Below are 27,903 nucleotides of genomic sequence, written 5' to 3' on the forward strand. Positions count from 1 at the left end.
AGTAGAGTATTGCGATATTATTTCTGATGATATTATACCGGCTCTATGAGTCCAAGTATTGATTCTCAAAATGTAGTTAATGTTAGCTAGTCAGCTGTACCTGCGCCAAAACTGTGGAATTTCTCCTTCTTTATCTGGTCCTAAATCTTTTTTTTTAAATGGTGAGCCAACATTAATATGATTGACACATCGAATCGCAAACAAATTGCACTAATGAATTGCAATGCAAAGGCTATAGAACCCCCATACTTTCAACTTTCACTGCAGTTTTTTGCTCTGCATGAACTAAAGGCCACATTAAATCACAAGCTTGAAGTGCACTAATGGACACTGAAAGGAACGACAGTTCACTTGGGCTTTTCTTCTTTCCTACGTTGACTAGTGGTGACTGGTCCTGGAGAACTACAGTAAAAGTAGGTTGTTTGTGTAGAAGAGAGCCCTGGGATTTCATGCTGTTCTGGAGTTTTAAAATGTTTTATTTTCTTAATTTAACTAGGAAATGACGTGTACTCTCTGCCTACCGAAAATAGTTACATAACAAATGTCTTTCATTTGCCATGTAGAATTAGACAATGAAGCAACAATCACAATGATGAGAGCCAAGATTTTTCATTAGCTTGAGTTGTCCTTGTATTGTCCTTTGTTTCTTTTAGGAATAGCTCTTACTATCTCTTCATTCATCTATTCACTTCAGGCCATTCTCCCCTTGACCTTGTTCCAATAAAAACCTCACACTGTAACACAAAGGATTAAAGGATGATCAGATAATTATTGTTGTGCAATAAATGGTATGAGAGCAATAGTCGACATACTGTAAGTGTCCTCTTAGGGGGGCCACTAAAGTGTTTTGCCCACGAGGTAGGGGGGCCCTAACCATATCTCGCTTAGGGGGCCCACAAAGGGATAGGGCCCTGGATGAGAGCATGGTGTTCTGAGTTGTTCTGCTTAGCTGTGTAGCTTAGCTAACTTCTGGTTTCTGCAGTCTGGTTTGTCTTTTAAGGCCCAAATTGGAAGCTATTCACAGGGTGCATCCCAATAGTATAAAATGGCTTCCTCTTGTCTCCTCCCCTTCATCTGTGCTGATCTGAAAACAAAAGAAGGGTGAAAGTGACTGAGTGGATGCTTAACTGCAGGACCACAGACGTTTGGTGGGTGTTACGAATTCCCTGCCGGTGACTTATCAGCAACTCACAACCATGAGCTGCACACTCCACTCCCCTTCCCCCACGACCAGAGCCTGAGAGTCTACGGGGTACCATAAACCTACCTTTCAAACACTCCCTGACCTGTGTGACCTGTGCCCTGATAGGTTGCTAGTTTCAGAACCAGCAGCAATCCACTACCTCTCCCACTTTTGATCTCCATGTTCATCTTCCTCAGTGTGTTTAAATACATTTCCTGTGTGTTAACTCTTGGACAGCTTTATTCCCATCTAACGGGGGGCGGTGCCAGTGAGTCACAAACCAGTAAAATACTTGGAGATGGGTCGCTCTCTGGGGCAGGTGCTAAAAGTTTTAAAAAATATATTTTCTGCAAAAACAGAACCATACTGGGGTGGGCAGTATCCGCTGATTATCACAAATGTAGATTGATAAGTTAGTTAGCTAGAGACTAGCTGCTACATTATGCTGTCAGAACAAACTAGTCTTTACTTGATTGTAATTACTGGCAGTCGAACTGCAGTTGCCCCCTTCCCTGTCCCTGACCGTGAGACCGTGTTTTGAGCACATCCAAAGGAACCTTGATTAGCCTACTGGTGGTATTCATCCCAAACTCATCGCCTGCCACTGGTAGGTATAGCTAGAGCATCAGGACAAGTGCAGCAGCGCAATGCCACACTCGCTGTGGCAGAAGGGCGGGGAGGGGAGACATCCGTTTATGAGAAATGTTCTGGTTTGAAGGGCAATTTGTTACGTTTAAAGTTAATGTTACAAAAGAGAAACGAAACTAAAATAAACTTGTATTTGTAAAAGAAGAAAAGAAAAAAAGGCCATGTGTTCCAGCACCTCCAGGGCTCTATGTGTGAACCTACTTCACGTAAGCCTCTTTTGACTTTTGTCCCAAAAAAAGTGACCCCCAAGGAACAGTTAGTGCCAACAAGACCACCTTACTCTAATCAGAGCCATCCATGGGTTATGCTGGAGCCAAAAGGACCAAGCTACTTTGAGGGAGATCACGTGGTTATTGATGCCCCACGCTAACCTGAGAACCACGAGGGAAATGTAAGAAAGCGGTATCTCTGATTGGCCATAAAAAAAAACTATCCTGAAAAAGGATACTGTACATTATGAATTATTGTAAATGAAGGGGTGTGTTTTGTAAGTCGGAATTTCTATAAATGTGAGTTTATCTTGGGGAGTTTCTCCCATTCTTCTCTGCAGATCCTCTCAAGCTCTGTCAAGTTAGATGGGGAACGTCACTGAGCAGCTATTTTCAGGTCTCTCCAGCGATGTTCGATCAGGTTCAAGTCCGGGCTCTGGCTTGGCCACTCAAAGACATTCAGAGACCACTCCTGCATTGTCTTGGCTATGTGCTTAGGGTCGTTGTCCTGTTGAAGGTGAGCGTTTGCCCCAGTCTGAGGTCCTGAGCGACCAGGAGCAGGTTTTCATCAAGGATCTCTCTGTACTTTGCTCCGTTCGTCTTTCCCTCGATCCTGAATAGACTCCCTGTCGCTGAAAAACATCTCCACAGCATGATGCTGTCACCACCATAGGGATGGTGCCAGGTTTTCTCCAGATGTGAAGCTTGGCATTCAGGCCAAAGAGTTCAATCTCAGTTTCATCAGACCAGAGAATCTTGTTTCTCATGGTCTAAGAGTCCTTTAGATGCCTTTTGTAAAACTGAAAGCGGCTGTCATGTGCCTTTTACTGTCGAGTGGCTTTCGTCTGGCCATTCTACCATAAAGGCCTGAATGGTGGAGGTTTGCAGAGATGGTTGTCCTTCTGGTAGGTTTCTCCCATCTCCACAGAGGAACTCTGGTGCTCTGTCAACGTGACCATCGGTTTCTTGGTCACCTGCCTGACCAAGACCCTTCTCCCCCGATTGCTCAGTTTGGCCGGGGGGCCAGCTCTAGGAAGTCTTGTTGGTTCCAAACTTCTTCAATTTCAGAATGATGGAGGCCACTGTTTTCTTGGGGACCTTCAATGCTGCAGAAATGTTTTGGTACCCTTCCCCAGATCTGTGCCTCAACACAATCCTGTCTTGGAGCTCTGCAGACAATTCCTTCCAACTCAAGACTTGGTTTATGCTTTGACATGCACTGTCAACTGTGGGATCTTATATAGACAGTTTTGTGCCTTTCCAAATCATGTCCAATCAATTTAATTTAACACAGGTGGACTCCAAGTTGTAGAAACATCTCAATAATTATCAATGGAAACAGGATGCACCTGAGCTCAATTTCGAGTCTCATAGCAAAGGTTCTGAATAATTATGTAAATAAGGTATTTCCGTTTTTTATTTGAAATTTGCTAAGATATCTAAAAACCTGTTTTCACTTTGGTATGGTATTGTGTGTAGATTGATGAGGAAAACAAATTATTTAAAACATTTTAGAATAAGGCTGTAACGTAACAAAATGTGGAAAAAGTCAAGAGGTCTGAATACTTTCCGATTGCACTGTATGTGTTGAACCCAAAAATGTAGGTTGGAAGGTAAAACCATATCAAATACGGTTGTGAATGTAAATACTACATGATCATCCTCCATCAGCCAGTGTGCTTCAATAGGCCAGGGCAAAGTGGAAAGAGTCACTCCATGTGCTACCATTTGAAATTATGGTGTAATATACAACACACTACTGAAATATTTGGGCTGTGAATTAGAGTATATTCCACTCATGAATTCCACTCATGAATTTGAATTTGAAAATCATCAACACTGTAAGTTGGGAAATTGCGTGTTGCTAGTTACCGGCGGTGGCAGGTAGCTTAATGGTTGAGAGCGTTTCGGCCAGTAATTGGAGGATGCTGGTTTGAATCCCCGAGGTGACTTGGTGAAAAATGTGCCCTTGAGCAAGGCAATTAACCCTAATTGCTCCTGTAGGTTCAAAGGTTCTGAACATAAGACTCTGAACAGACAGAAGGCATTACAAGTGTTATTATAACTGTTGTCCTGAGTTTTGAAAAAATACCACTTACATCTGAAAAATGTGCCAAAGTGATAGAAAAATGCTGTAATTCTCCCTGACAGCACATAAAGACACATTTTCCATGGTGACAAATGAGAGAGAGAAAAAGAGGGTGTGATCATGTGGGGTTCATACATATACACATACAGTACATTTGTGTGTGTGTGTGTGTGTGTGTGTGTGTGTGTGTGTGTGTGTGTGTGTGTGTGTGTGTGTGTCTGCGTTGGTGTGTGTGTGTCTACGTTGGTGTGTGTGTGTGTCTGCATGTGTGCATGTGTGTTTGGAATGTGGAGGGTGTGGTTGGAATGTGGTTTTGGAGAGTTTTGATTGATTGAACTAAGTATAGAAGAGAGTGAATTTGCTTCAGGCCAGAACCTGTCTATTAAGACTGATGGTCTAACGATCCAAACACCTTTTAAGGGGATAGTAAATGTTTGTTTGGATAGAAACCCATAGCTTGTTAAGCAATTGCCCAATCAAATGTGTGTAGGCTCTCATTGTCACATACCTTGCAATTCTAAAAGGAAGAAAAGGAGAAAATATTGACTGAGTCTTGAAGTTGGATCCATGTATAAATTCTTCTTATAAAAAACCTGCAAAGCATTGTGCACACAAGTATCAGCATGGATACATTCTTCTTACTCGTATTATTATCTATTCTGATGCCTAGTCATGTTATGTGCAGTGCCTTCAGAAAGTATTCACAACCCATGACTTTTTCCACATTTTGTTGTGTTACAAAGTGGGATTAAAATGGATTTAATTGTATTTTTTGGTCAACATTTATGAAAATGTATGAAAAATAAAACGCTAATATATCACATTTCTGCCCTGACAGAGCTGCCCATGTCAACTGTAAGTGCCCTTATTGTGACGCGGAAACGTCTAGGAGCAACAACGGCTCTAGCCTGACCTGTGTCCAAGGGCCCCCCCATTTTGCCATGGGGCAGAGAGATACATTTTTCAGTTTTAAAGCACATTTCCTACAATTCTACACATTTTGCCATTACTTATGCCATGTTAATATGATATCTGAGTGAGAATGACTAATACTGCGTCCCCAATCAGTGTTTGGCCATGATTACTACAAGTATAGTTGGCTAGACTAACTAGACTAGACTAGACTATCCAAACATGTACATTGCAAATTGTCAGCTAACTGAGGGACTGACATAACAAGAGAAAAACTGTTGTTTTTCTCTTGTTTTTTTCTTCTTTTTCAAAATCACATCTGGTGTACTATTCTTACTCTCAATAATGAGTTCCCTTTTTGGGGGGACAGGGGCCCCCTAAGTCACCGCTTATGTTGGTTATGCCTGGAGCCGGTCCTGCATATACACATTTCATACATTTCCCTTTTGGTGGGGTTTGGCATAAGGATAACAGCATCCTCTCATCAAATGACTCAATGGAGGAAATATGTCACACATCACATACACATTAAGAGGTTGTTTGTTCTCCTAGTGCTTTAATGGGTCTCTGAGCAAGCAGAGAGAAAAACATCTGCTACAATGGCACCTGCTGGTGACTCAGGTGAGTCACAACAAATAGACATAAGGGGTCGACTTTCAGGGGCCTTCAGGAATACATAACCCTTCACATTTACCACTTTAAACCGGACCATTTGTGGGTAGGAAAATTAAGTTACAGTTAGACTGCCTGTGATTCCAGGTGGATCTAATTAGCCTGTTTGAAAGGTCACTGTTTGGCAGGTAAATGATGTACTAACCTGGCTAGAAAAGTCAAATGAATGTGAGTGGAAGGCTGAAAAGTAGGTTGTGGAAGCACAAATCTGTTACAGAAAGAATAGACAAATTCCATGGTCGCCTGTGATGACGAAGTCTCCTCATTCATCACCTCGGGTGACAGTGGAATCCATGCCTCTGCTGGTGCCTTTGCTGCCTCCCAGGGTGATGCTGGAATCCACATCTCTGCTGGTGCCTTTGCTGCCTCCCAGGGTGATGCTGGAATCCACATCTCTGCTGGTGCCTTTGCTGCCTCCCTGGCTGATGCTGGAATCCACATCTTTGCTGGTGCCTTTGCTACCTCCCAGGCTGATGCTGGCATCCACGTCTCTTCTGGTAGAGACCTGGATACCATTGGTGGCTCCCAGGATGATACTGCCAGGCAGGTCAAAACTGTGGCCTACATGGCTGTTCTCATGGCCACTGATGTAAGTTCTGCTGCTCTTGCATCCGCCTATTGAGCCCCGGACGTAGCTAGTGGTGTGACTGCTCTCCAGGCGGTAAGAGTTGTAGTTCATTGCTGGAAGTGGAAATTAACATTTCGGGTCATTGAAGTGAACATGGACTCGTGTTATTTATTTATCTCAGTTATTTGACCAGTGCGATGTACAATAACTACTAAGCATTAAGTGAAACAGAATAGCTGTGGAGTGAGAGGACATTCACTTACAAGAAGACTGTTTGGAGATGCTGACCGACTTGATTCCAGTCACCAGCCTGGGTAAAGAAGTGGAGAGTAAAGAGAAGGGATCATAGAAGTAGAAGGAATAGAACAGGCTTGGAAGATCTAACCCTGAAGCTCCTAACCCTGAAACTCTAACCCAGATGCTCTAACCCAGAAGCTCTAACCCAGAAGCTCTAACCCAGAAGCTCTAACCCAGAAGCTCTAAACCAGAAGCTCTAACCCAGAAACTCTAACCCAGATGCTCTAACCCTGAAGCTCTAACCCAGAAGCTCTACACCTGAAGCTCTACACCTGAAGCTCTAAACCTGTAGCTCTAACCCAGAAGCTCTAACCCAGAAGCTCTAACCCTGAAGCTCTAAACCTGAAGCTCTAACACAGAACCTCTAACCCAGAAGCTCTAACCGTGGCAATTTGACTGGTAGTGGTAGACTCATGGATACACCACGTTGTCTTATGTCAGATTGTGTCACTCCTACGTGACGCTCGTCGATCGACCAATCTTTTATGTAGGACGTTGAACACAATTTAAAAAATCTAGATTTTGCTCATCTGCCTAACACTAGTTCCTGATTTCAAAAATCCCTCCGCTCTCTATGACACACTGGCTACTGCGGCAAACCATGCTCCAGCTAGCAGCCTAGTGCAAGCTTGTTTATGGTAGATAGTTTGCTAGCTTGTTGATAAAGTTGTAAATCACCAAAGTTATGGGACTGTTCTCAGAAATCAGCATTTATCTGATTCCGACAGCTGGCACTGTGCCTCACTACTTTGTAACATTTGGCCAAAGTGATAACGGCGCAGAGAGTAATGAGCTGTGTTGTAGAACTCAGCACACTAATCACGGCAGAACTAATCACTCCCTGCCATCCAGGACCTCTATATATCAGGCTGTATCAAAGGAAGGCCCAACATTTTTGAGAAAAACTGCCAAAGACTCCAGCCACCCAGGCCATAGACTGTTCACTCTGCTACCGTCCATCGGCTCTCAGACCAACAGACTCCTAGACAGCTTCTACCCCCAAGCCATAAGACTGCTAAATAGCCAGACTGCTAAATAGTCAATTAATGGTACCCAAATTATCTGCACTGACTCTATCTTGCGCTGACCCTATGCACACTCACTAGACTCTACAGTATATACACACCGTATACACACTCATTCACACACACTACATTGACACTCCCACATAAAACCCACACATATTCACATACACTACATACACACACACACACACACTCATAACACACACAAACATACCAACGCAACACAAACACACATACTTACACACACACACACTTTTACACTCATCAGTTGCTGTAGCAACTCTGTTCTTTATTTTACTATTATCGTTATTTATCCTGATGCCTAGTCACTTTACCCTGCCTTCCTGTACATATCTAGCTCAAACACCTTGTACCTCTGCACATTTGATCTGGTACTGGTACTCCCTGTATATAGCTCCATTCTTGTATATTTATTTTTTTCCTCTTTTTATTTTATTTAACTGGGCAAGTTGTGTTACTAATTTATTTTTAAACTGCATTGTTGGGAGGGTTCGTAAGCAAGCATTTCACAGTAAGCATTTCAGCATTGTTAGCATCCCTGCCTTTTGTTTCATATGAATTCATTTTGCAAGCAGACACTAGCTAGCTAACACTAGCTAATTTTCACATTTCTAATTTCAACAACAAAACACGTTAACTAGATGTAGAATTGGGTCGTGAAGACTTGCTCATTAAATTATGCTAACTGATGTGGCTCATGCAATTAAATGTATTTTCAGGGGTGTGTATTCGTGGATGCCAAGGGAAGCCAAGCTTCCCCCAAATATGCACAAAGAAAAAAAGAAAAAAACACAAAAATGTATCTTTCGTCTCTGTGTTTCATAAATTTACTTCAATTCACAAGAGTCTTAATGTATCGGAGAAAGAATACAAGTTAATGAAACAGCGCCCCTCTGTCTTAGTATTTGTAGCCCATCTATCTGATGTTGTCTGGTCAAAAAGAGTATGACATTGTTCCAGCCCGTAGCATTGAATCACTCTTTGATTGAATGTAAGGGAAGCCAGTGAGCGTTTGGCCTCCCTTGATAAAAAAATATATATATTAAATAATAGCCAATGGTCCTAACGCACAAAAAAAGTGTTAAGGGAAGCCAGTTTGGGTTTGGCTTCAAAGCCAAACATAATTGACAGAAAAAAAAAAATATTCCATCATCTTGTTGTGTCCTGTCATCTGGTGGCTAGTAAAAATCGTCTCCTTCCTAAATTAGCTATGGATGGAGATAGGGATTTGGACTTGTGGTTTAACTTCAATTCTCTGCACTGGCAAATTATTATAAATGTGATTCTGATCCAACCATAAATGAATACATTGTGCCTCTGGCCTGAGAGGATGGAAGTTCCACATGTAGCTAGATGTAGTATACTGATGTTTACTAGCTGGCCTGGCGCATCGTTGCCAATGAATGGAAGTTATGCTAGCCAGCAAGCATCTTAGCCAGGTAGCCTAGGCCAACAAAAACTAAAGGTGTATACAGTATGACAGAGTCAGAGACCGTTTAGGCAATATGAAAGAACAGGATGGCATTGGTGTTTCCCTACAAGTTTGGTGAGTCAAAATGTTTTTTTTCTATTTGCACACACACACACAGAGAGAGAGAGAGAAATCAGTAGCATGGACAGCCACATCATGTTTAGCTTACGTTGGAATAAATAATTTTGGGTATATTTTAGATGTCACTGTATTTGACTAAGCATAGGGATTACAGTGGCTTGCGAAAGTATTCACCCCCTTTGGCTCCTATGTTGTTGCCTTACAACCTGGAATTAAAATGGATTTTGGGGGGTTTGTATCATTTGATTTATACAACATGCCTACCACTTTGAAGATTAAAAATATTTTTTCTTGTGAAACAGAAAAGACAAGACAAAAAAACTGAAAACTTGAGTGTGCATAACTATTCATCTAGCCATTGGGATTTCTGCCCATTCTTCAAGGCAAAACTGCTCCAGCTCCTTCAAGTTGGATGGGTTCCGCTGGTGTACAGCAATCTTTTAGTCATACCACAGATTCTCAATTGGATTGAGGTCTGGGCTTTGACTAGGCCATTCCAAGGCAGTTCAATGTTTCCCCTTAAACCACTCAAGTGTTCCTTTGGCAGTGTGCTTAGGGTCATTGTCCTGCTGGAAAGTGAACCTCCATCCTAGTCTCAAATCTCTGGAAGACTGAAACAGGTTTCCATCTGGTATGTCCCTGTATTTAGCGCTATCCATCATTCCTTTGATTCTGACCAGTTTCCCAGTCCTTGCCGATGAAAACATCCCCCAGCATGATACTGCGTGGTGGTACATGCTTCACTGTGGGGATGGTGTTCTCGATGTGATGAGAGGTGTTGGGTTTGCGCCAGACAGTGTTTTCCTTGATAGTCAAAAAGCTACATTTTAGTCTCATCTGACCAGAGTACCTTCTTCCATATGTTTTGGGAGTCTCCCACATGCCTTTTGGTGAACATCAAACGTGCTTGTTTATTTTTTTCTTTAAGCAATGGCTTTTTTTCTGGCCACTCTTCCATTAAGCCCAGCTCTGTGAAGTGTACGGCTTTAAGTGGTCCTATGGACAGATACTCCAAACTCCACTGTGGAGCCTTGCAGCTCCTTCAGAGTTATATTTGGTCTCTTTGTTGCCTCTCTGATTAATGCCCTCCTTGTCTGGTCTGTCAGTTTTGGTGGGCGGCCCCCTTTTGGCAGGTTTGTAGTGCCATATTCTTTCAATGTTTTAATAATGGATTTTGGGGTCTCTGTGGGATGTTCAAAGTTTCTAATATTTTTTTATAAGCCAACAGTGATCTGTACTTCTCCACAACTTTGTCCCTGACCTGTTTGGAGAGCTCCTTGGTCTTCATGGTACCGCTTGCTTGCTGGTGCCCCTTGCTTAGTGGTGTTGCAGACTCTGGGGCCTTTCAGAGCAGATCATGTGACACTTAGATTGCACACAGGTTGACTTCATTTAACTAATGATGTGACTTCTGAAGGTAATTGGTTGAACCAGATCTTATTTGGGGGCTTCATAGCAAAGGGGGTGAATACATCGTACTTCCGGCGCCGACAGAGATGGCCGCCTCGCTTCGCGTTCCTAGGAAACTATGCAGTTTTTTTTTTTTTTTTTTTTTACGTGTTATTTCTTACACTAGTACCCCAGGTCATCTTAGGTTTCTTTACATACAGCCGAGAAGAACTACTGAATATAAGATCAGCGTCAACTCACCATCAGTACGACCAAGAATATGTTTTTCGCGATGCGGATCCTGTGTTCTGCCTTACAACCAGTGTAACCGAGTGGATTACATGCAGCGACCAAAAAAAAAAACGACTCCGAAAAGAGGGAAACGAAGCGGTCTTCTGGTCAGACTCCGGAGACGGGCACATCGTGCACCACTCCCTAGCATTCTTCTTGCCAATGTCCAGTCTCTTGACAACAAGGTTGATGAAATCCGAGCAAGGGTAGCATTCCAGAGGGACATCAGAGACTGTAACGTTCTCTGCTTCACGGAAACATGGCTAACTGGAGAGACGCAATCCGAAGCGGTGCAGCCAACGGGTTTCTCCACGCATCGCGCCGACAGAAACAAACATCTTTCTGGTAAGAAGACGGGCGGGGGCGTATGCCTTATGGCCAACGTGACATGGTGTGATGAAAGAAACATACAGGAACTCAAATCCTTCTGTTCACCTGATTTAGAATTCCTCACAATCAAATGTAGACCGCATTATCTACCAAGAGAATTCTCTTCGATTATAATCACAGCCGTATATATCCCCCCCCATGCAGACACATCGATGGCTCTGAACGAACTTTATTTAACTCTCTGCAAACTGGAAACGATTTATCCGGAGGCTGCATTCATTGTAGCTGGGGATTTTAACAAGGCTAATCTGAAAACAAGACTCCCTAAATTTTATCAGCATATCGATTGCGCAACCAGGGGTGGAAAGACCCTGGATCATTGTTACTCTAACTTCCGCGACGCATATAAGGCCCTGCCCCGCCCCCTTTCGGAAAAGCTGACCACGACTCCATTTTGTTGATCCCTGCCTACAGACAGAAACTAAAACAAGAAGCTCCCACGCTGAGGTCTGTCCAACGCTGGTCCGACCAAGCTGACTCCACACTCCAAGACTGCTTCCATCACGTGGACTGGGAGATGTTTCGTATTGCGTCAGACAACAACATTGACGAATACGCTGATACGGTGTGCGAGTTCATTAGAACGTGCGTTGAAGATGTCGTTCCCATAGCAACGATTAAAACATTCCCTAACCAGAAACCGTGGATTGATGGCAGCATTCGTGTGAAACTGAAGGCACGAACCACTGCTTTTAATCAGGGCAAGGTGTCTGGTAACATGACTGAATACAAACAGTGCAGCTATTCCCTCCGCAAGGCTATCAAACAAGCTAAGCGCCAGTACAGAGACAAAGTAGAATCTCAATTCAACGGCTCAGACACAAGAGGTATGTGGCAGGGTCTACAGTCAATCACGGACTACAGGAAGAAACCCAGCCCAGTCACGGACCAGGATGTCTTGCTCCCAGGCAGACTAAATAACTTTTTGCCCGCTTTGAGGACAATACAGTGCCACTGACACGGCCTGCAACGGAAACATGCAGTCTCTCCTTCACTGCAGCCGAAGTGAGTAAGACATTTAAACGTGTTAACCCTCGCAAGGCTGCAGGCCCAGACGGCATCCCCAGCCGCGCCCTCAGATCATGCGCAGACCAGCTGGCCGGTGTGTTTACGGACATATTCAATCAATCCCTATACCAGTCTGCTGTTCCCACATGCTTCAAGAGGGCCACCATTGTTCCTGTTCCCAAGAAAGCTAAGGTAACTGAGCTAAACGACTACCGCCCCGTAGCACTCACATCCGTCATCATGAAGTGCTTTGAGAGACTAGTCAAGGACCATATCACCTCCACCCTACCTGACACCCTTGACCCACTCCAATTTGCTTACCGCCCAAATAGGTCCACAGACGATGCAATCTCAACCACACTGCACACTGCCCTAACCCATCTGGACAAGAGGAATACCTATGTGAGAATGCTGTTCATCGACTACAGCTCGGCATTCAACACCATAGTACCCTCCAAGCTCGTCATCAAGCTCGAGACCCTGGGTCTCGACCCCGCCCTGTGCAACTGGGTACTGGACTTCCTGACGGGCCGCCCCCAGGTGGTGAGGGTAGGCAACAACATCTCCTCCCCGCTGATCCTCAACACTTGGGCCCCACAAGGGTGCGTTCTGAGCCCTCTCCTGTACTCCCTGTTCACCCACGACTGCGTGGCCATGCACGCCTCCAACTCAATCATCAAGTTTGCGGACGACACAACAGTGGTAGGCTTGATTACCAACAACGACGAGACGGCCTACAGGGAGGAGGTGAGGGCCCTCGGAGTGTGGTGTCAGGAAAATAACCTCACACTCAACGTCAACAAAACTAAGGAGATGATTGTGGACTTCAGGAAACAGCAGAGGGAACACCCCCATCCACATCGATGGAACAGTAGTGGAGAGGGTAGCAAGTTTTAAGTTCCTCGGCATACACATCACAGACAAACTGAATTGGTCCACTCACACAGACAGCATCGTGAGGAAGGCGCAGCAGCGCCTCTTCAACCTCAGGAGGCTGAAGAAATTCGGCTTGTCACCAAAAGCACTCACAAACTTCTACAGATGCACAATCGAGAGCATCCTGGCGGGCTGTATCACCGCCTGGTATGGCAACTGCACCGCCCTCAACCGTAAGGCTCTCCAGAGGGTAGTGAGGTCTGCACAACGCATCACCGGGGGCAAACTACCTGCCCTCCAGGACACCTACACCACCCGATGCTACAGGAAGGCCATAAAGATCATCAAGGACATCAACCACCCGAGCCACTGCCTGTTCACCCCGCTGCCATCCAGAAGGCGAGGTCAGTACAGGTGCATCAAAGCTGGGACCGAGAGACTGAAAAACAGCTTCTATCTCAAGGCCATCAGACTGTTAAACAGCCACCACTAACATTGAGTGGCTACTGCCAACACACTGTCAATGACACTGACTCTACTCCAGCCACTTTAATCATGGGAATTGATGGGAAATGATGTAAATATATCACTAGCCACTTTAAACAATGCTACCTTATATAATGTTACTTACCCTACATTGTTCATCTCATATGCATACGTTGATACTGTACTCTATATCATCGACTGCATCCTTATGTAATACATGTATCACTGGCCACTTTAACTATGCCACTTGGTTTACATACATCTCATATGTATATACTGTACTCGATATCATCTACTCTATCTTGCCTATGCTGCTCTGTACCATCACTCATTCATATATCCTTATGTACATATTCTTTATCCCCTTACACTGTGTATGACAATAGTTTTTTTGGAATTGTTAGTTAGATTACTTGCTCGTTATTACTGCATTGTCGGAACTAGAAGCACAAGCATTTCGCTACACTCGCATTAACATCTGCTAACCATGTGTATGTGACAAATAAAATTTGATTTGATTTGATTTACATATGCATGCACCACTTTTCAGATTTGTATTTTTTAAACAACATATTTTTTTAATTTCACTTCACCAATTTTGACTATTTTGTGTATGTCCATTACATGAAATCCAAATAAAAATCCATTTAAATTACAGGTTGTAATGCAAACAAATGGGAAAAACACCAAGGGGGATGAATACTTTTGCAAGGCCCTGTATATGATGTTGAAATGTTGAAGTTGAAATGGTGCTGGAATAGTGGAGGCAGCGCATGTTTTCTTTATGACTTGCGGTATCTCTCCGTGGTTCTCAATCAATAGTTGTTTAGTAGTCCGAAAATGTTCTAAACATTACCTTGCTTGACTGTAGGTCATGTAACTGTTGTTACTGTCACACCAGCCTTCGCTTTGGCTCCCCCTCCTGTCCAGCTCATGCAATATGTTTTGTGGACTTCACCAGACAGATCTTGCTCTCCGGTTTCGTAATGAAACAAATGTGTCGTTTAATTTACTCTGCCACTGTCTTTTTATTGTCTTGGTCTTAGACCTATATATCACAGTTGCAAGGCATCTGAACTAACAGGTTATAGAGCAAACAATGCAATTATCACAACACAGGTTTTAATATATATTTTTTCTCCTGGCTTGGATTCCCCACTGATTTTACCCACGCACCTCTACTGTGTATTTTTTGTAATGTCAGTTGAGTTGACTCAACAAATCACAGCACTTATTGAAGGGTAAACTTCTTGCTTTTACTTCCTGGCCTGGGTACACTCAAAATTGCTGCCAGTCCACCCATTATGCCATCATTGACATCATTGACTTGAATGGGGATGTCCATTCTATTCATTCCTTTCTGTGGAAGGGATATTATCAGTGAGAAAATTAACTCATTGGTCATCATCAAATTCTCCTAATGCTAGAGTCAGGTCATTCAACACCATGTCTTAATGCTCTCATGTGGGAATGCTATCCTCCTTACTTCCTGTGACTACTCACTAATCTAAAAGAACGTTACATGAAAGCCTAACTCAGATCAGATCTGAGGGAAAGAGGGAAGGCAGCCACTTCATTTGTGCAGGGCTCACGGTTCCTACCTGCTCTCCTCTCCCTCCAGCAGCTTCCTGTAGGTGGCGATCTCAATGTCCAGGGCCAGCTTGACATTCATCAGCTCCTGGTACTGGCGGACTTGCATGGTCATGTCCTGTTTGGCTCTCTGCAGGGCCACCTCGAGATCGTTGATGCGAAGCCTGGCGTCCTTCACCGCCAGCTCACCACGCTCCTCTGCCTTAGCAATCTGGTTCTCCAGGTGGGTGCGCTATTGTCAGATAAATCATATTTTTAGTTGTGTTCCTATTTGTAAATGTTGTTGATCCTACCGCTGAATAGGAGAGACAGTCTATCCACGCTGGAGGTCGACCGATTAATCGAAATGGCCGATTAATTAGGGACGATTTCAAGTTTTCATAACAATCGGAAATCGGTATTTTTGGGCACAGATTTAAAAAATAAAAATAAATGTATACCTTTATTTAACTAGGCAAGTCAGTTAATTAAGAACACATTCTTATTTTCAATGACGGCCTAGGAACAGTGGGTTAACTGCTTTGTTCAGGGGCAGTAGGACAGATTTTCACCGTGTCAGCTCGGGGGATACAATCTTGCAACTTTACAGTTAACTAGTCCAGCGCAATAACCACCTGCCTCTCGTTGCACTCCACAAGGAGACTGTCTGTTACGCAAATGCAGTAGAAGCCAAGGTAAGTTGCTAGCTAGCATTAAACTTATCTTATAAAAAACAATCAATCAATCATAATCGCTAGTTAACTGCACATGGTTGATGATATTACTAGTTTATCTAGCGTGTCCTGCATTGCATATAATCGAAGCAACTCTAGGGGATGATTTAACAAAAGCGCATTTGCGAAAAAAGCACAAACGTTGGACGACTGTACCTAACCATAAACACCAATGCCTTTTTTTAAATCAATACACAGAAGTATATATTTTTAAACCTGCATATTTATCTAAAAGAAATCCCGGTTAGCAGGCAATATTAACCAGGTGAAATTGTGTCACTTCTTTTGCGTTCATTGCACACAGAGTCAGGGTATATGCAACAGTTTGGGCTGCCTGGCTCATTGCGAACTAATTTGCCAGAATTGTACGTAATTATGACATAACATTGAAGGTTGTGCAATGTAACAAGAATATTTAGACTTAGGGATGCCACCCGTTAGATAAAATACAGAACGGTTCCGTATTTCACTGAAATAATAAATGTCTTTTTTTCGAAATGATAGTTTCCGGATTCGACCATATTAATGACCTAAGGCTCGTATTTCTATGTGTTGTTATATTATAATTAAGTCTATGATTTGATAGAGCAGTCTGACTAAGCGATGGTAGGCAGCAGCAGGCTCGTAAGCATTCATTCAAACAGAACTTTAGTGCGTTTTTCCAGCAGCTCTTAGCAAGCACAGCGCTGTTTATGACTTCAAGCCTATCAGCCTAAGGGCTGGTGTAACCGATGTGAAATTGCTAGCTAGTTAGCTGGGTGTGCGCTAATAGCGTTTCAAACGTCACTCGCTCTGAGACTTGGAGTAGTTATTCCCCTTGCTCTGCAAGGGCCCTGGCTTTTGTGGAGCGATGGGTAACGATGCTTCGGGTGTGGCTGTTGTCGATGTGTTCCTGGTTCGAGCCGCCCAGGTAGGGGCGAGGAGAGGGACGGAAGCTATACTGTTACACTGGCAATACTATAGTGCCTATAAGAACATCCAATAGTCAAAGGTATATGAAATACAAATGGTATAGAGAGAAATAGTCCTATAAATACTATATTAACTACAACCTCTTACCTCTTACCTTGGAATATTGAAGTCTCATGTTAAAAGGAACCACCAACTTTCATATGTTCTCATTTTCTGAGCAAGGAACTCAAACGTTAGCTTTTTTACATGGCACATATTGCACTTTACTTTCTTCTCCAACACTTTGTTTTTTAAATTGATTTTTCATTGATGTATTATATTAAGTTAAAATAAGTGTTCATTCAGTATTGTTGTAATTGTCATTATTACAAATTTAAAAAATTGAAATCGTCCGATTAATCGGTATCGGCTTTTTTGGTCCTCCAATAAAAACCAATAATCGGTATCGGTATCGGCGTTGAAAAATCATAATAGGTCTACCTATAATTCACGCTAGGGGTGTTAGATAAAATGGCACTTCTGTTACATATTGACTAAGAGGCATGCAGTATGAGACACTCACCTGACCCTTCATCATGTCAATTTCAGACTGATATCTCATGATTTTACGGTTCATATCTGCGATCTCTGCCTTAGTGTTTTTCAGGTCATCCCCATACTTTCTGGCTGACACCTGCATCTGTTCATACTGTTACAGAGACAACACATAGAGACATAACAAAACAGTGAAGTCCATGTAATTTAGCTAGCAGATACCTGAGATGGTAGAAATAGCCTTTGTTACCACAATTGCTATGGTAATCGAGAGAGGTTTCACAATGTATAGTTATAATGAAGTAGTGGAGGTGAGCTAGTCATGACCTCACACAGTGACATTATCCTCCCTCAGAGATCCTCCCTGGGGTTACTGTCACCCCAAACTATAGAACTTGAGATTTTATGGTTAAGGTGGTTGTTCTAGTATCCACATTAGGATACCACGTAGGCATTCGACATCATAGGATGCTGGCGGGAGGAGCTATAGGAGGACGGGCTCATTGCAATGCTGGAATGAAATTAGTGGAACAGAGTCAAGTATGTGGTTTCCATATGTTTGATGTGTTTGATACAGTTCAAATGATTCCATTCCAGCCCTTACAATGAGCCCATCCCCCTATAACTCCTCCCACCAGCATCCTCTAATGGACATCCATTCTCAGTGATATGCAAGTATGGACATAGGAGCACAGCCAATATTACATCTCAGAACGTTTACAAAGGCGTGAGGTGTTCTGGGGGCCTCACGGGGGAAAGGGCTTACCTTCTGTGTGTACCAAGTCTCGGCCTCAGCTCTGCTGCGGTTGGCGATGTCCTCGTACTGGGCGCGCACTTCAGCGACAACGGAGTCCATGTCCAGGTTACGGCTGTTGTCCATCTCTACCACCACAGAGGTGTCCTTGATCTGGCCCTGCAGCTCACGCAGCTCCTGAAGAACCAAGAGAGGATGAAGAGAAACCTTTAGATTTCATCCGGCATCTACTCTTCACTCAATTGATTCCAAATCCAATGGAATCGACAGCATAGGCTAATCCTTCAAATGTTTTCTGTCAGTCTCTCCCATTGCAGTATGGACATGGTACATTACCATATCATAGATACTCCTGAGGAACTCAATCTCATCAGTCAGACAGTCCAGCTTGGCCTCCAGCTCCATCTTCATCATGTATGCAGAATCTGTATCCTGAGAAAGCAGGACATATCTAGTTTCATGTAGGGCGGCAGGTTGGACCAGTAACCGAGCAAGGCACTTAATCCTAACTGCTCCTGCAAGTAAATGTGCTTTTCTACTTCAGCCAATTTGTTGATGTTGTGGTAAAGCAACGATGCACTGCAAGTTATGCATGTAGGGGGGCTTCTAGAATGATTCAGTCTACTGACCTTCTTCAGGAGAACAAAATTGTTTTCAGACTCGTTACGCTTGTTGATCTCATCCTCATACCTGAGAGTGGTGAGTGGATAATAGAGCAAGCCTTTTAATCAAACAAGAAACATTTCTGACAAGCTTAAAATCAAATGATGTTTAGGATTAAAGATTTTAATTCATTCAAAAATAAAGCTTCTTGTAATACTGTATTTGAGACCCAGATTTGTAAAGTAGCGCCACTTTCCCAAATTAGCATGTGAATGCTAATGCTAATGCTTATATCCTGCCTGTTTGGCCCTGCCCACAGTGTCTCCCGACCCCTCCTGTCTCAGCCTCCAGTATTTATGCTGCAGTAGTTTATGTGTCAGGGGGCTAGGGTCAGTATCGTCGGATGGGGCCACAGTGTCTCCCGACCCCTCCTGTCTCAGCCTCCAGTATTTATGCTGCAGTAGTTTATGTGTCAGGGGGCTAGGGTCAGTCTGTTATATCTGGAGTATTTCTCCTGTCTTATCCGGTGTCCTGTGTGAATTTAAGTATGCTCTCTCTAATTCTCTCTTTCTCTCTTTTTCTCTCTTTCTTTCTCTCTTTCTTTCTCTCTCTCGGAGGACCTGAGCCCTAGGACCATACCTCAGGACTACCTGGGATGATGACTCCTTGCTGTCCCCAGTCCACCTGGCCGTGCTGCTGCTCCTGTTTCAACTGTTCTGCCTGCGGCTATGGAACCCTGACCTGTTCACCGGACGTGCTACCTGTCCCAGACCTGCTGTTTTCAACTCTCTAGAGACAGCAGGAGCGGAGGCGATACTCGGCTATGAAAAGTCAACTGACATTTACTCCTGAGGTGCTGACCTGTTGCACCCTTGACAACCACTGTGATTATTATTATTTGACCCTGCTGGTCATCTGTGAACATTTGAACATCTTGGCCATGTTCTGTTATAATCTCCACCCGGCACAGCCAGAAGAGGACTGGCCATCCCTCATAGCCTGGTTCCTCTCTAGGTTTCTTCCTAGGTTCTGGCCTTTTTGGGAGTTTTTCCTAGCCACCGTGCTTCTACACTTGCATTGCTTGCTGTTTGGAGTTTTAGGCTGGGTTTCTGTACAGCACTTTGTGACATCAGCTGATGTAAGAAGGGCTTTATAAATACATTTAATTTGATTAATGATAATGACCTTTTCAGGGCAAATGAACCCTCCTAGTTAAAAATTTCTAACATGAAGAAAGTACTCACTTGGTTTTGAAGTTTTCCACCAGATCCTTCATGTTGTGCAGGTCCGACTCCAACCTCATCTTCTCGTTGCCCAGGCCGTCCAGCTCTCTGCGCAGGTTGGAGATGTAGGCCTTGTACATGGCGTCGATGTTGGAGCGGGTGGTGGTCTGGTCCTGCAGGAGGCTCCACTTGGTCTCCAGCATCTTGTTCTGCTGCTCCAAGAAACGAACCTGCAGGGACAAAAGGGAAATGGTCAGTGCCATTGACTGAAACTTGTGAAGGAAGGAAGGAAGGAAGGAAGGAAGGAAGGAAGGAAGGAAGGAAGGAAGGAAGGAAGGAAGGAAGGAAGGAAGGAAGGAAGGGAAGGAAGGAAGGAAGGAAGGAAGGAAGGAAGGAAGGAAGGAAGGAAGGAAGGAAGGAAGGAAGGAAGGAAGGAAGGAAGGATGATGTGCATCGCTAAGGTGTGGAGAGGGGTAGAATGCCCCACATAGATAAGGTTAACCTGGTGGTAAACAGAACTGATTTATGGCTTAACCTGCACATTGATCCTTGAGTTCTTTGGTTCTTTAGAAATAATGGGCCCCATTAAGGTAGGTAAAACAATAAGGGATGGTTGAAGCATGTAATCATTATAGAGATAATTGACCGTTGATAAGCCCTGTGCATGAATGGGCTGATATATCTGACAGTGAACATGACATTTCCTGTTTGATTGTGTAGGTCTATGGGACAATGGCACATTGAGCAAGAGAGGACTCTGTGACAAGATGGATTTCTGGCCAACAACAAATCCCTATTTGCCTACAACTTCTACTGAGAAGAAAGTTTGTTTTGTGGACTTAAGAGTCAGTAACTAATCTCTAGAAGGGTTTTCCGAACAACAAACCCTGTATTCATACAACTAACCTCGTCTTGTGGTCTCTCTCTGGCCCAATTTCTGTCCACCCTGTCTCCCTTTTTTAGTAAGAGGGAGTTTGGTGATCCCAATTTATTCTGTTAATAACCAAGTTTGTCTTTTATATGCTTGCCTAAAAAGTATGCAATAAGTCGTAAATGTACAGTATAATCTATTTCCATAGTTTTGTACGCAATGTACGTTCAGTTTTGTACACAATGTTTTGTACACAATGTACATTCAGTTATGATTGACCAAAGCAGGGAGCTTATTAAATGAAGGTAAAGGGAATGGTTATAGGTAACATTGAAAATCTGAAACAGATGACTGAAATCATCCTTCAAAGGCCAAGTTAATACAAACCAGGGGTGGACATTGTACTTTTGGGAACACTCCATTGGCCCCATTGTACCAGACGAGCTAAATCAAGCTCAGCTCAAGTGTATGAAAGTATTTGGCATGCACTATGCATTTGACCCTGTTGTGATAGGAACACATAAGGAACTGACCTTATCGATGAAGGAGGCAAAGCGGTTGTTGAGGGTCTTGATCTGCTCCTTCTCATGGGTGCGGACAACCTGGATGTTGGGGTCGATTGCCAGGTTCAGTGGTGCCAGCAGGCTCTGGTTGACCTGAACAGCTGTGATTTGAGGGGGTCCCGTACAGGTCATCGTCCCACCCCCCATACCACCCCCCATACCCATACCGCCGCCAACACCCATACCACCGCCAACACCCATGCCTATATACCCAAACTCCATCACACCCCGTCTTTGCACGGACCCCCCAGCCACAACTACCCTATAACCACCTGCTGCAACGCCCCTGGCGCTGCTGCCAACGCCCTCGTAGGAGCTGCGGACGCTGTAGCTCTGTCTGGCACCGCCATATCCACCGGAGTATGAGCTGCTGCTGAAGTTCTGAGGGGAGCCCAGGCCTGCAGAGGAGGGCCTCACAGAGTAGCTGGTGCTCTTCACAGCTCTGGTGGACATGACAACTTACGTTTTAGCCAGTGTTACAGGAGGTGGTCTGTGGAGACTGAGAGACTCTCTGTAGATGGAGCTCACTGTTCCCTGGCCCTCTTTTTATCTGGAAAGGGGAGGGTCCGATTGGAGTTATGATTGGCTAGAGTGCATTGGGGATGAGCGCAGAATAGAGGAATGCTGGAGGAAAATAATAGAGTCATGTTACATATTTACAGCACACAGATTGAATTTGAGAGAGTATAAAACTTACAGAAAAGGGATTGCCTGTCTCATTGGGGTGGCAGGGTAGCCTAGTGGTTAGAGTGTTGGACTAGTAACCGGAAGGTTGTGAGTTCAAACCCCCGAGCTGACAAGGTACAATTCTGTCGTTCTGCCCCTGAACAGGCAGTTAACCCACTGTTCCCAGGCCGTCATTGAAAATAAGAATGTGTTCTTAACTGACTTGCCTGGTTAAATGAAGGTTAAAAAAAATTGAAGCTTTAGATGGATTTTTTCCTTGTTTGCAGCATAAGATATTATCATAATGCTATTCTGACTATTCTTATGATGATTTATTTATGTTAAAGTGTCAATGCAGTTGACCAGTGCAGAATGCATTATATCAGGGTTGGGGAGTATCTGATTACAAAAAAACTGCAACTGTAATCAGTTACGTTACCTGCAAACATATTGTAATTCGATACCAGAGTACTTCTTGTAATACTCTAAAATTGAGAAATTATGAAATTATGTTGGTTAAAAAAACAACTAATTATGACACCTTTCTGTTTTGTCAATGACATTCAATTCAGCCTTGAAAAAAGGTGCAAGTTATGTTTGTTTCACCTGAGCGAGTCTGACCACAAGTCAGAGACCACTATGATGACACACCAAATGTGTTTGAGGGATCATTTTTGTCTTCTTCTAATGCCTCTGAAAGGGAAAGTAATCAGATTACATTACTGAGTTTGGGTAATCAGTTACATTTCTGATTACAATTTTGGACAGATAACTAATAACTGTAACGGATGACATTTAGAAATTAACCAACCCAACCCTGCATTCTATGCATCGTCAAACACACCAACAGTATTGAACAGAAACATACAGCTCTGGGAATGGGCTACTGCACTGTACATGATTCAGGTGGTTAGTAAATTATATTTGAAAATATAATTACATACAAAATGCAGTGTTCATCTTTACTTGAATATAATAAGTACTTTACTCTACTTCACTTGTTCAACCAACCCAAATGTTATTTTACATTAATTCAGCATAAGATAAATGCTTAATATTAACAACTATTTGTGTGTAAAAACAACTACAAGGAAAATTGTGTTTAACTTAGGAAATATTATGAAAATTGAGTTTCAACTTAAGAATTTTAAGTTCTTCCAACAACTTGCCATGTGGCTCTGTTTTCAGAGGATAGTGGGTACATTTTTTTTTTTTTAGTTTACGATACTTTTACACAATATTGTAATCATGTTTAATGAACGAAAAGCACATTTCTATATTTGTATCAAACAGTTTGTTATTCAGTAAGGTGTAATGGATCATGATGAATGGATATCAAAACCATCAGACAAATTGAGGTTCAGTGATGAGATCACCCATTCTCATCCTTAGTAAGATCATGCCGCCACGCTTGACAGAGGCAAATATATCAAGCTACAATGCTTGCAGCTTGACCTCCAGTTAGTGCTAGCGGAATGAGCTCAACAATTCCTGCTAAAGTGGATCAAAATGTCAAGCGATGAAATACATAAAGCCAGGTTTAACAGTAAGACACGATCAATGAAAGTAACTAATTAGAAAGATGAAGTAGATCTCATGTACAATAACAGTTCAGGATTTGATAAAACTAAGTTGAGTCTTAGCCATTGTTTTATACTTCACTTAATGTATTAGTGTTTGAAACAGTAAAAGTTAAGTATAGTAGTGGAACTAGCACAATACTTTTTACGGTGTGTTAGATGATGGCTAATGAAATTAGTGCTTGGTGTCATCCTGTGAGACAGTTTGTCACCATTAACGATGTCCCTTGCTGCAGCAAGCATTTTGCATGTGTAAAAAGGAACTTCATAATGCCCAGAACTGTGTTAGACTTGAAACAACATTTATTTCAACTCTCAAGTGGACTACCATAATATAGTCCAAGGATAGATATTCCATGAGTCAGATTCTCCCAAAATCAAGAGACGTATTTTAATATGACCAATGAGCAGCAAAGAATCTTCCACAGACAGACTGCACGTGTTAGCAAGTACTTCTAGACACATAAACCACATCAAGTAGATGGGGCAGGTTTTTACCCTCAGATATGGCGTGTCTGTGTTGATAGTGACTGAATGACTCACAGTTGTGGGTTTTAATGTAAACCTAATTCACAATCCATATCTTAACACATCTTAAAGTGAGTCATACATACTGTATAATATGTTGCAATGAACAACTCTCATTGATCAATTATATTTTACACAGACACCTTTATTGTGTGGAGAGTGTCACATAGGCTATCGATTAACATTCCTCTCTTATCTGCTGAAAAAATAGCAAACAGTGGTTGTCTCTAGTTTCCTCAATATAATGCCAAGCCCACCTTGGTCACATACCCTTTTCCCTGCATCATGAAAGGCAGATCATGGCCCGTATGCAGGAAGTGTCTTTGAGTAGGAATGCCTTCAGAAAGTTTTCATACCCCTTGACTTATTCCACATTTTGTTGGGTTACAGCCTGAGTTCAAAATATACATTTTTTTTCAACACACAATACCCCATAATGAAAAAGTGAAAACAATATAAAAATATGTCATTGACAAAAGTATTCACATCCCTGAATCACTACTTTATAGAATCATCTTTGGCTGCGATTACAGCTGTGTGTCGGTAAGAGTTTAGAGTTTAGAGTCGGTAAGGGTTTTCCACACCTGAATTGTGCAACATTTGTCGGGTTATCAGTGCTTGACTTGGACTGCAGTAGGTGCCGCTACTCATTTTGGTGTTGGTACTTTTATATTTATTTGCAGGAGCATCACAATACACGGCAGGGTAGCCTAGTGGTTAGAGTGTTGGACTAGTAACTGGAAGGTTGCAAGTTCAAACCCCTGAGCTGACAAGGTACAAATCTGTTGTTCTGCCCCTGAACAGGCAGCTAACCCACTGTTCCTAGGCTGTCATTGAAATAAGAATTTGTTCTTAACTGACTTGCCTAGTTAAATAAAGTTTAAATAAAAAATACTTTTGATCTAATGTTCTGTAAGAGAAACAGGAGCTCAAGCAGTAGAAAATGTGAGGTTCCGATTACTCGGCTCTGGTGAGCTCCTGCCCAAGTCAAGCATTGCCCATTTATTCTTTTTTTTAATGTCAAGCTCTGTAAAATTGGTTGTTGATCATTACTAGGCAACACTTTTCAGGTCATGTCATAGATTCTCAAGTAAATGTAAGTCAAAACTGTAACTTGGCCACTCAGGAACATTCACTAACTTCTTGGTAAGCAATTCCATTGTAGACTTGGCATTGTGTTTTAGGTTATGTCCTGCTGAAAGGTGAATTCTGTGTGTCTGTTGGAAACCAGAGTGAACCAGGTTTTCCTCTAGGATTTTGCCTGTGCTTAGCTCCGTTCCATTTATTTTTTATCTTTAAAAACTACCCAGTACTTAATGATTACAAGCATACCTATAACATTATGCAGCCACCACTATGCTTGAAAATATGGATAGTGGAACTTGGAAATGTGTTGCATTGGATTTTCTCAAAACATAGTACTTTGTACTCAAGACAAAAAGTACATTTCTTTGCCACATTTATTTTGTAGTATTACTTTAGTGCCTTGTTGCAAAAAGGATAAATGTTTTGGAATATGTTTATTCTGTACAGGCTTCCTTCTTTTCACTCTGTCATTTAGGTTAGTATTGTGGAGTAACTACAATCTGTAACTCTATAACATCACTGGCCTCATGGTTTTCCTTCCTCTCCGGCGACTGAGTTAGGAAGGATGCTGTATCTTTGTAGTGACTGGGTGTATTGATTCACCATCCAAAGTGTGGTGCTCAAAGGGATATTCAATGTCTGTTTTTTTCCCCATCTGCCAATAGGTGCCCTTTGTGAGGAATTGTAAAAACCTTCCTGGTCTTTGTGGTCGACTCTGTGTTTGAAATTCACTGCTCGACTGAGGGAGCTCACAGATAATTGTATGTGTGGGGTACAGATGAGAAAGTCATTCAAAAATCATGTTAAACACTATTATTGCACACATACATCTTATGTGACTTGTTAAGCACATTTTTTACCCCTGAACTTATTATTTAGGCCTGCCATAACAAAGGGGTTGAATACTTATTGACTCAAAACATTTCAGCTTTTAATTTGTAATTAATTTGGAAGTCACATCCTGTACAAATTGTCAGTATTGTACCTTCACATTTCTATCAAGTACGATATATATCTTTACCTTCGGGCTTCACGTCTTCTATTGTTGACACTGCCTGTACTTCGGTTGAAAGAATGTGATTCGGTTGATCAAAACAGAGGTCAAATCGTTTTTTAAATGTTTGTCCTGTTTCCGTGAGACACCCTCAGAGAGTGGGGTCACAGCCAGGAATCAGCCATTATTGTCAGCAACCCTGAAGCCTTTAGGGCTACGTGACTTGCTCAAGGGCAGATCAACAGATGTTTCACTCAGTCAGCTCATTATTCAAACTTGCAACCTTTGGGTTACTGGGCCAACACGAACAGCTAGGCTACCTGCCGCGGTTAATTGGTAGCTTTAAGAGAATGTGGTCCTTGTAAGAGCCTGGCCTATTGTGCTTACATGCAAAAGGAAGGGGCCTTGTGTTTATTTAGCCCTAAGCAATGGAATGCTACTATAAACACCCTGACACTGTTGTCACAGTTAGACACAAAGGGTGTGGTGTGTGTGTGTGTGTGTGTGTGTGTGTGTGTGTGTGTGTGTGTGTGTGTGTGTGTGTGTGTGTGTGTGTGTGTGTGTGTGTGTGTGTGTGTGTGTGTGTGTGTGTGTGTGTGTGTGTACAGCCTTGCTGCTTAGTAACACATGTTAACCCACACACCTCCCTGGGAAAGGCTTATCAGAGTTTGACTGCTGGGTTGAAGAGATAAATAATGACTCACTCAATGAACTCAATAACACACCTCAATGAATTCAGTTGGGAAAACATTATTTAGCATTACGTTTTTCACATGATTTTAATCATTTTTACAGATCTGGTTGAGTGAATAGTTTTAACTATTTTTCAGTTTATCTCAAATGTTGGAAAATATAACTCCATTTGTAAACAGACTCGAAGTTGCACTGTGAAGAGCCTACACCAATGTTTATTTTGCCATATGAAAGCAACATGGCTTACGTTTGCATTGGCCATTGGGAGCCCTTATCTGGCTCAAGCCTTACCATGTTTGTCAAAAAGTGACCAATGACCTATTATTATTCATCAGGTTCATCCCTAAACAAACAAAAACAGCTGTAATCTTTCTGTGATCACCTTCACTTTGATAAATCTCTACTTTCCTCTCTGGCTGAAATCACTACATTCCTCATGTCGTCAGAGGCCTGGGGTATTTTAAGACACCCGTTTGACATCTGACCCTTCTCACCCCGTGGCCTCCAGAGACGAGAGATGTTTTGGGCTTCACATGCAACACATAAAGTTTGGAATGTGCTGGGATAGACATGTACAGTGGGGCAAAAAAGTATTTAGTCAGCCACCAATTGTGCAAGTTCTCCCACTTAAAAAGATGAGAGAGGCCTGTAATTTTCATCATATGTACAATTCAACTATGACAGACAAAATGAGAAAAAAAATCCATAAAAACACATTGTAGGATTTTTTATGAATTTATTTGCAAATTATGGTGGAAAATAAGTATTTGGTCAATAACAAAAGTTTATCTCAATACTTTGTTATATACCCTTTGTTGGCAATGACAGAGGTCAAACGTTTTCTGTAAGTCTTCACAAGGTTTTCACACACTGTTGCTGGTATTTTGGCCCATTCCTCCATGCAGATCTCCTCTAGAGCAGTGATGTTTTGGGGCTGTTGCTGGGCAACACGGACTTTCAACTCCCTCCAAAGATTT

At 42.6% G+C, this 27,903-nt stretch overlaps 1 protein-coding gene across 3 annotated transcripts; it reads right to left on the reverse strand.

The window, feature by feature from the left end:
- Positions 1 to 5,569: 5,569 nt before the first annotated feature.
- LOC112254967 (keratin, type II cytoskeletal 8-like) lies at positions 5,570 to 26,561 on the reverse strand. Of its 3 annotated transcripts, XM_042324759.1 has the most exons (10): positions 26,261 to 26,561; positions 21,350 to 21,929; positions 19,967 to 20,175; positions 18,749 to 18,809; positions 18,456 to 18,551; positions 18,132 to 18,296; positions 17,394 to 17,519; positions 15,218 to 15,438; positions 6,545 to 6,591; positions 5,570 to 6,394 (listed from the first exon to the last, which is right to left on the reverse strand). In XM_042324759.1, the coding sequence occupies exons 2-10, from the start codon at positions 21,830 to 21,832 to the stop codon at positions 5,976 to 5,978; spliced, it is 1,827 nt and encodes a 608-aa protein (XP_042180693.1). In that variant the 5' UTR covers positions 21,833 to 21,929; positions 26,261 to 26,561; the 3' UTR covers positions 5,570 to 5,975. The 3 variants fall into 3 exon arrangements, with proteins under 3 accessions (XP_042180693.1, XP_042180692.1, XP_042180694.1); XM_042324758.1 differs by lacking the exon at positions 26,261 to 26,561 and having other exon boundaries at positions 21,350 to 22,159; XM_042324760.1 differs by lacking the exons at positions 5,570 to 6,394; positions 6,545 to 6,591; positions 26,261 to 26,561 and adding an exon at positions 14,776 to 14,976 and having other exon boundaries at positions 21,350 to 22,161.
- Between the last annotated feature and the right edge of the window lie 1,342 nt (positions 26,562 to 27,903).

Source organism: Oncorhynchus tshawytscha, linkage group LG07 (assembly GCF_018296145.1).
Source record: "Oncorhynchus tshawytscha isolate Ot180627B linkage group LG07, Otsh_v2.0, whole genome shotgun sequence".
NCBI lineage: Eukaryota > Metazoa > Chordata > Actinopteri > Salmoniformes > Salmonidae > Oncorhynchus > Oncorhynchus tshawytscha.

What these genes read in the sequence shown, in the direction of transcription:
- LOC112254967 (XM_042324759.1), bottom strand. Translation starts at nt 21,832, where the DNA reads ATGTCCACCAGAGCTGTGAAGAGCACCAGCTACTCTGTGAGGCCCTCC. An exon ending in GTGGAAAACTTCAAAACCAA is followed by an intron (nt 18,810 to 19,966) that starts GTGAGTACTTTC and finishes CACCACTCTCAG; the next exon opens with GTATGAGGATGAGATCAACA. An exon ending in CTGGAGGGAGAGGAGAGCAG is followed by an intron (nt 6,592 to 15,217) that starts GTAGGAACCGTG and finishes TTCTTTACCCAG; the next exon opens with GCTGGTGACTGGAATCAAGT.